The sequence below is a fragment of the Merops nubicus genome, unplaced genomic scaffold (assembly GCF_000691845.1).
Source record: "Merops nubicus isolate BGI_N331 unplaced genomic scaffold, ASM69184v1 scaffold40266, whole genome shotgun sequence".
NCBI lineage: Eukaryota > Metazoa > Chordata > Aves > Coraciiformes > Meropidae > Merops > Merops nubicus.
This window is the reverse complement of record NW_008616302.1, coordinates 1,066-10,120: the sequence shown is the minus strand read 5'-3', so window position 1 is coordinate 10,120 and position 9,055 is coordinate 1,066. Positions and strand designations below refer to the sequence as shown.

Below are 9,055 nucleotides of genomic sequence, written 5' to 3'. Positions count from 1 at the left end.
GTCTTATGTTGAACGCTGCACTACATGATTAAAATTGTCTCATTGCAGGCAACTTTCCTGATTTTTATGAGTTTAATTAGAGTTAACTTTTCTTCAGGATGCTTCTTTCCCTGGAACTAGATCCAGAGGATATAACTTATCATCAGTGAACTTAATAGAAAAACTCCCACCAACTTAATTTGGATCAGGATTCTTTGCATGTTTGAAATACTTTCAACTTTGTAAAGCCTTTTCTGATAGTGTATTGCTTGGAAAAGACTCAGATGTTCATAAAGAATGCAGATTTTGGTAAAGTGTGATGAATACTTTAGTTACCAGGAGAAAAAGGCTGAAAACTTTGAAATCTGTGCACAAATCCAGTTTTATTTCAGTTACTTTTTTCAGCAGCTATAGAGAATACTTTGGAAACTGGACATTAGATGATTTAAGTATGATTAGTCTTACTAAAAACCCAAATCTCCGTCTAATCAGTTTTGAAAATCATTGTGCAAGAGGCATTTCACTGTTCTATTTAAAACACGATCTGACAAATGAAATTGTAAAAAACAAAAATTAAAAAATGCACAGAACTATCAAAATGGCCTAGAGCATTAAACCCTAAAGGACTTATTTAAAAAAAAAAAAAAAAAAGAAAAGAAGCTGTTGTTAGTTGTATCTAGTGTACTACCCATAGGTACAAGTGACTGGAAGCTTAGAAGTTTATATAGTTAGTAATTAAATGAGAGTATACATATATGTAGGGCTATTAAAAAGTATCAGATGATGTTTAAAAACCCTATTTTTCTGATCTTCTCAGTGTGGTATCAGAAGTGGAATTAAAAGGAGGCTAGAATCAGAAAACAAACTACTTAATTCTGGCAGGAGCCTAAGAAAAGTCATCTAACCTCTGAAGTAGTTTATGGCACTAGTTAGCTTAGTGTCCAATAATCACCATTTCACTCAGGGGAACAGCAGGTGGCCTGGAAGCTGCCCTAGTGTACTCCTATGTACAAGGTATAGAAATAGAGCTGGTTGTTGGCCTTAGCCATGCAAGTCTTCTGTCCCAGGTTAAACATTCAGCAGGTCTTCTGCAAACGCGTGCTGGTGCTTCTCAGTTATTCTCCTGTGGCACTGCTGTTGCCTAAAACAAAAGAGAAGAGGCTGCTGTTATAAGGCAGGAGACAGACACCGCCTACTTCATGTTCTCAGCATGGGCTTTTACTCCCAGAGTAGCTGAGCACCTTAAAATACTTAGAGTATTTCTGTTCAGTACTGCTTTCCAGCGTTTTATAGAGGGTACTGTGTACCTGAAAAATCACTGTCCATTTGCTCTGTGTGACCACAAGCATGTGCAAGCGCTTGGGAGAAGATATAGCTGAGGAGAGCTTCCTCCTTCAGGCTATCTTCTCTCCGTGATACTGTGCTCTATTTAATTTTGACAGAAACCACTTAGAAGTCTGTCTTGGAAAAGTGGCTGCAAAAAGAAAGCCCCTCTCCCAGCAAAATTCCTGGCATCAGGAACCCATGTGACACCCAAGCGATTTTTCACATTGTTTTTCTCGTAATTTGTACCTTGGCGATGTAAACAGTTACTTCCACAGGCGAGTGCTTGGACATACTGTATACTGTTTTAATTACAAGGCCTACATAACTTATTCACTGAAGAGCTAGTTCATGCTTCACCATGGCCAGAAGCCACTAGGGGTCTACCCTAGTATACAACAATACATGTTTTACCTGCAGAAAAAGTTAAGACAAAGAGGAAGCACTAACTGTGCTTTAGCTAGGCAGATCCTCTCACTCATAAAAGATACACAAGTATACATTACTCTCTTGGTGTTTTTAACTTATACCTTTCTCTTTCTGCGTCCTTTTGAGATCTCATAACCAGAACGAAGTTTTATTTTCCAGTCAGCTTTCCAGAAACCCTGACTGAGACCAGGAGGTTTTTGTAGCGTGAAGTCATTCCAGGCAGCTGGATGGGCCAGACTTGCTACCACCTTCCCCCTTACTGGAATTCCATTTACAGGAATTTGTGAAAGAGACCCGATGGTTAAGATTTACCTCTCTCCTGTAAGCCAAACCCAGTTTCCCACAAAAGGTACAAACACTGCCAGACAGTTACAGATCAAGCACAGGAAAATAGTCCAAGCCAAAGCATCTAGTCTCACTTGTTAACTTACACAGTTCATATTCAACAAACGCTTAAAGGAAAAGAAAGCAGTTAAACACTGAATTGTTGCATAAATTTTGTTCAACATTTTTCCATGTTAATTCCCCTTTAAAATTGAGTTTAATTTCTCAAGGATCTTTCAAACTCAGGAAGGTCAAAGTTTGTGTTTCAGCTGTTTGGTACAATTTTAATCATGTAATGTGACAAGCTGCAAAGAAATAATTTACACAGTTCTTGTTGATTATATAACTTTAACTGAATCTTACTAAGGGCTCACCCTGGGAAACTCTTAAGCACTGAATTTCTTGCTTCAGTGAAATGTGGAAGTGGGTTGTATCTAACAAAAACCAAACAGTCCTTGAAACTTTGTGGCTGAACATCAAGAATCTGTCTTCTCTCTCTGTGTAAGTAGTTACATTTCTCAATGCATGGAAGAGTGCTAAAAGGAACCCTCTTAAACTCTCCCAGATGTCTTAGCTTGGTACCCCAAGGCTGATCTTAAGATTTATTTTCTGTCCAAATGAAATCTCATGCCATTGCTCAGGAATGCAGACAACAGCCAACCAGCTCTCTCACACTCTCAGAGCAAGTCTTTCTGTGTAGAAGTTTTGATCTTAAAGAATTTAATTAAATTTATTAAAGAATTCTTTACAGTAAGTTACAAGTTTTAAAACGGCCAACTTGAAATGCGATGCTTTTTGTCAGAACAGTTCAGACAGGAATTGTTACACGTGACTTAAGTTGGCCAAAACAATGTAGCTGCTTCACATTTTTCCATTGATTGGGTCGAATTTGCCATCCTTTGCTGCCTGCAGACGCTTAACTAGTAGCAAAATTCTCATTAATCCTCCTTCCTGGTCTGAGCTGATCTGCTGCTGAAAGGATGACAAGCTACAAAGCAGGGAGCACCACACAAGGGAAGAGCAAATCAAGTAGTATCCGGAAACAGGTTTTATGCTATTCTACATGGGGATGTGCTGGGAAAGCCGGGGCTGCTGGACCTGCACAGGCAAGAGGGCAGCCCCATGTGCCAATCCTCACAGGGGCTCAGAGCCCAGAGCCACGTGGGGAGCACGTTATCTGGTACTCACGCAGGGAGTCCTTTCTCCGTACTGGCTGTAGAAGGTCATCGTGACTTTGTGCTTGTGTCCAGTCCTCTGATCAAAGGTGTTACAGCTGTCAAAGGGTGGGCTGTACAAATGCAGGCTAACAGCAGTCTCTGTGTGGCTTATGTTCTCTACACGGTGCAGGCCAATGGAGTCTACATGAGAAAGGGCATGAAATGAGAGGCTGTGTTAGTGGGATGATTTAATGAGAACTCAGAATCCTGGAAAAATGTTTTCTAAACTGAAACTAATCAGCAAGCCAGTTGGACATACCCATACTTTTGTGGGCAGTGCGTAACACAGTACAGGGATTTTGATTGCTGTTCTCTAGCACAGATTCCTAAATACACTGGTAATTCAAAATATGCTATTGTGTTCCACCCTTCATGGAACTTCTGGATTATCTGGTACAGGATAAAGGCCAACAGAAATCCAGAGAAACTTAAGGAAGAGTATGCTGTCAGTAATTTTCTAGCTATTATTCCCAAAGGACTTCAGGGTTATTTATTTTCTTTGGAGATGTTGTTGTTATAGATGCTCCAGAAGCACGAAGGCTTTTGTTTCTAAAAATCAGCAAGATATTTTACATGGAAAGAGTTTTTGTACTGTTAATTCTTAGCCTGGTAACAAGGATATTAGTCACATTAGAAGTCAGATATGTGTATTTGGGGCATGGACTTACGGACAGATATAGAGTTGTCTTCTACTGCAAGCATCTGTTTCCTAATTAATCCTTCCAGTTTTTTAGTTTGGAGAACAGGCTTTTCATTCGTCTGCTCTTTTGACTAAGGTAACAAATTAGTAGTGGCTGGCAGGCTTCCAGTCTTAACTGAATAGTGAGCATAACAGAACACGTAATCAAACAAGGCCTTGTCTGTTGTGTGGTTGCTAATGAAGTAACGGTACTTTCTGCGACGGTGGAATAGAAGTCAGGCTCTTACGTGAAAATGTAAGGTATGAAGAATCACATCCACAAAAAAAAAAAAAAACACATTTGCACTCTACACTAAACTGGAGTTTTTGAGTTGCTTAAAAGAGACTTTGAATTTTAAATTTATGACCCTGCTGTAAAAACAACTCAGGCCTTTGTACTTGGATTGATATGTTATATAATACCTAGACCTGTGTTGTGCAATGTAGGCATGATACCCTGAGAATCATGAGTACACTCTTAACTCTGATACATTTGAAGTGTAAGCCCTAAGCATCATTAACATAGTTGATCTAGAGGACGTAGGGGAAAAACATCATAACGTGGGTTCTTCTAATGGGAGACTCAAACAGTGTTCAGTGGGTCATAACTTTAAAAACAAAATTCAAGAGCAACAAAGAAGAATGCAATAAAAACATGAAGGTCACTCACTGCTGAAGTAGTTAGGGCAATTGCCACACCACCCAGTGTTTTCCTTCTACTTGTTTTACCTGTTGCTTTTAAACCAAACCACCCGTTATGAAACATGGCAGAGATCCAAACTGCCTCAGAGAACTGGATGCCAAATTAGTTTAAAACAAGGAAGGAAGCTTTGGACTGGGTGCACACGGGGTGTAGAAAGAACAACATAGGTAGGAAAATGTGACTGAGTCTGAGATTCCATGTCCCTGCCATGGGAGCATCAGCAAACACGCCAGGCTCATTTTTGCATTACCCGTCCTATGGATTTTGTGTTTACACTTAGTGTGGCATACCTTCAACAGAGGAGTGCAGAGCACTAGTCTTTCTTCCTCAATGCCCTCACCCTGGCTTAGTCCATAACCCAACATGAGGCTCCTTCCAGTTGGAGAGTTCCCAGGCTCAACCCAACCAGTTGTGTGGTCCAGCTTCTAACTCACCACATAAAGGCAGATGGCTCCCTTCTCTGACACTTAGCTTTTGTTCTGCTGAACTCATTGCTGTTCAGCATGATGTGCAATGTCTTTCACAGTATTGAAATATATCACACGCAGCTGGCCACTCCTGGATGGCCTTCAGTGTAGGACAAGGTGGTGACAGTTACAGGTATGTATAATGGCATGTATTTAGGTACCTAGCGAGCCTTATAGGTGGAGACTTAGTAGTCTCTCAGCATCTGTAGAGTCAGGCAATTTTTTGGTAGATGGGGTAGACTTAAGCATTTTAATTCTGCTGATGCTGCTCTTCAGCACTAGAGCCTTTTGTTGATTTGGACAAGAAGTAGCACTGAGGACTGGGGCCTCTGCTCCTGGCTGGTCAGTTTGTTCCACAGACAGCTTTTACTGTGCATTTTTTTTATCTTGGATTTCCATGACTGGACAAAAGGATTGTTTCTTTGGAAAAAATTAAGATGATTAAGCTATTTAAACTTTGGTTCCCTTAATTCTCACAAAATACTGTTCAGGGTCTGTGTTTACAAGACACCTCAGACAGTCATTAGGAATACAGAAGGCTTGGTCTAGAGGAGATACAGTTATATACAAGTAGCAAGTAATTGCTGCAATGTCTTAAGAGTAAGTTAAAAGGACATTTTTTTTGTTTTTGTTTTACCAAATCGAAATACACATTTGTGTGGAATCTAAAGAGCCATTTTCTTAAACTGTGCATAAAGGCATTGGTATTATACTGTTAAAGGTAGGGGAATAGAGAGCAGATGAACTCTTCTGTTAGGAAAAAGACTCATGGATGGGTAGTTGTCAAAACAAGCTTAATAGCTTACCATTAATGTAGGCACATTGATTTTCCCTCAAAACACGTTCCGATTTCCTAATCATTTCACCATTCCCTTTTTTCTCAGGCCATTCAAACAGAGTTTCCTTTAGATTTCCCTGGAGGATCTTCATAAAGCAGTGTGAGTCAGCGTGATCATGGATGCTGCTATATATGTAAAAAGAATAATCAAACTCAGTGTGATAAACATATTTACAGTACAGCAAACAGGACAGATAGCACAGCATAATTTATGTGGACATAGCCCAAGAATGAGATGCCATTGCACATGGGTCATGCACAAAAGTGTTAGGAAAAAAACACACTCAAAGTGCCTAAGGCATGCCTACTTAAAAATGCTGCTTTAGAAATGTGTTGATAAGCTCACAAACAGCAGTACTTGAAGAGTCAGATATTGATCAAATTATGATTTTGTCACAGAGGAATACAAAGGTGGTCTGGAGGAAGAAGGACAGAAAAAAATCCTCAAAATACAAAAACTTTTGTGGTCCAAGAAACAAAATTTTGCTTTCTCCAGTGACCCCAGGCAGAAGCTGGTATAAACTTGCAACTATACCTGATATTTACAGACACACTGTGCTCAGTCCCAAAACACGGGCAAAATGAGCTACTTCTGCATAATTTCTACGATCTCTTTACTGTTGGGGTGCACAGGCATTTGTTGCAGAAAAAAATGGTGTACCTCGTAGTACTCTGATAGTACAAAGTACAATCAACTACAGTAAGCCATTAATTTCACTCGGTTGGCAAAATGAACAAAATTGTAGGATCTGGTATGATTTCTCTGCTTGCTTGATCTGTCTCTTTACTCCAAAGTATGTTTTAATTGCTATAGTTGGAGACAAATGGGTTAGATATGTAGTTTGGGTCATGGTTTGGTTTTGTTTGGTTTTGGTTGTTTGTTTTATTTCTTTTTAATAGAGGACTGTTACAGAAGTCAATAGGGTTAGGACAAAGGGAGAGCCATCCACTCATCAGAGGCAAGAGAAAAGGTGGAATTTGACCCTCCCAAAGTACAGTGCTATTGCCTTTCATTCAAAAATTTTATATTTGTACATCACTGTGTTCAGTAAACAAATGTCTGGGTTTTCTACAAACTGAGATGCCAAGAGAGCAGAGCTTGCTTCAGGCAGAGAACAGTTCACAAGTGCCACGTTGTCACCCTCCTTCCACCAGCCATGAGGTTAATCTGGTCTTCCTCATGCAGGAAGCAAAACCAATTTGTGGTCATAGTCTAGTTCTAGCAAACGCTCATCCAGCTCAAACACAATTTTACATAAATTACAGGCTTTGTGGGTATAGCCCAGAAGAAGTAGAGGTGGTGGGCTTGGTTCCTATATCCCTCTGAGTGTAATATCATGGCATCCCATAGAGAACACTGTTAAAGTTCAACTGTTAAAACAAAATAAAAACTACTCTGACATCTCCTTAGGATTTCTTTTTATATGCAAGAATATTCAGCCAAAACCTGCAAGTTTTGCATTCCTTATTTGTTTTAGCCAACATTTTGTGAAAGACCTTCCAAAGGATGGATCCTTCCCTTACGTATGTAGGACTAAACAGCCTAGTGTACAGTCTGTGTACACAACTCAGGAGGCCACATCAGCAGTGTGGTCTGTTTTGAGGGAGCAGATGGGATGCATGAACCTGAAGAAAGCCCAGCACTCCTGAAAAGGGGCTCCCTCCTCACAGCCTGCAGCCCTAACCCAGACCTACTCTTCTTATCTTATCTTGTCACAGAGGTGGGATTTAAACACCATGAAAGAAAAAAAAAACAACTATTTAAACTGCACCCAGACCTGCTTCTGCAAGCCAGTGTCACACAGGTCTGTTGCACAGGCTGAACAGTGTCAGGTTCAAAACTTCCTCTGACAGAAGGGAAGGTTAGATTTGAAAGAAAACCAGGGCATTTTTAAAAGAGTGCTTAAAAATGTCCATGAGGTACAAACTGCATGAGGTGTAAAAGATACAGCAGCTATTCAGGACTGCTATACCAATAGGAGCTCTGCATTCCTTAGTTTGCACACACTTTGTGACAGCACATATGGGGCTAATTATTTTTATCTTCTTGTATGACAGTTAAAATACAGTGTCTTTGTATCTATTTGCTAAAACCATAGACTTTGGATACAAACCTGCCATGTCCTTCACCCCAACACAAGATCATCAAGTTGAACTTTCCGTTTCCACTGTCCACAAGATTTCTTGTATACCTGAAACACAAAGTGTTTTTAATTTTTGCTGTACTTTTATGCTTGTAAAAGACAGAATTATACAAACATGTTTCTTAAGGAAGGTTATGACACATAAACCCCCTTTTTGTTCTTTCTCTTGAAAGCCAAGTTTTACTTGGAAAAAATGAAATTGTATTTTTAAGCTTCTTTTTCTGTAGGAGTTCTTTTTCTGGAATGAAAAAATACTGGCATATTTAGTATTTTACAACCATATTGCTTTTGAATAACTTAGATGATTGGAGTTTGGGAACTGAGAGTCTGAGACTAGAGTGGTAGACAGGATCAAATCAAAATAGTTACTGAATGAAGTCACTTCAGCAGCTGGCTTATAATTAGAAACAGAGGACGGCAATGAAACAAGAAAAATAAATGGCTACATTTCTTGTGCAGCTCCTTTTCAGATTTTCTTGGCTTTTCTTCTGTTATGCAGCACTCATTTGTACAAAGCCAAAAAACCAAAGAAACAGATGTCAGACTTTCTGTACATGGTCTTCCTACCCTGTTCCTGAAAGTTCTACATCTTGCACTGTAGCATTCGTGTGTGGACGGACACCTGTGGGTAACTTCTACCAGTATCTGCTTCTAAACAAAGTTTGCCAGAGCAAAGCTTCTTAAAAAGATTTTTCATGTGCTAAGTTATAGGTGGCACAGAATAAGCTTGCCTCTAAAGGTTTTTACTGATATATGTGTTCTAGACTAATTTGCTCTCAGAGCTCAAAAAAATCTTTAATAGCAACATCTTATGTGAGTTCCCTTGTACTCTCCTGCAAGCCTTCCCCAAGCTGCTGCTTCTCTTGTTCTATGGAAACGTTAATTAGAGAAGGGACTGAGATTTTGCTCTATACATTAGTTTCCCTAGTGTGGCTATTCCGATGTGGGGCGG

The 9,055-nt window shown here is 39.7% G+C and overlaps 1 protein-coding gene across 1 annotated transcript in view; it reads right to left on the bottom strand.

The window, feature by feature from the left end:
• Positions 1-823: 823 nt before the first annotated feature.
• CDO1 (cysteine dioxygenase type 1) overlaps positions 824-9,055 on the bottom strand; it is a 9,244-nt gene continuing 1,012 nt past the window's right edge. The window contains exons 2-5 of the mRNA XM_008942790.1: positions 8,074-8,151; positions 5,928-6,085; positions 3,244-3,413; positions 824-1,120 (exon numbers count right to left, since the gene is read on the bottom strand). Coding sequence (XP_008941038.1) covers positions 1,091-1,120; positions 3,244-3,413; positions 5,928-6,085; positions 8,074-8,151 — 436 coding nt within the window. The 3' untranslated portion in view covers positions 824-1,090. The remainder of the gene's footprint in view (positions 1,121-3,243; positions 3,414-5,927; positions 6,086-8,073; positions 8,152-9,055) is intronic.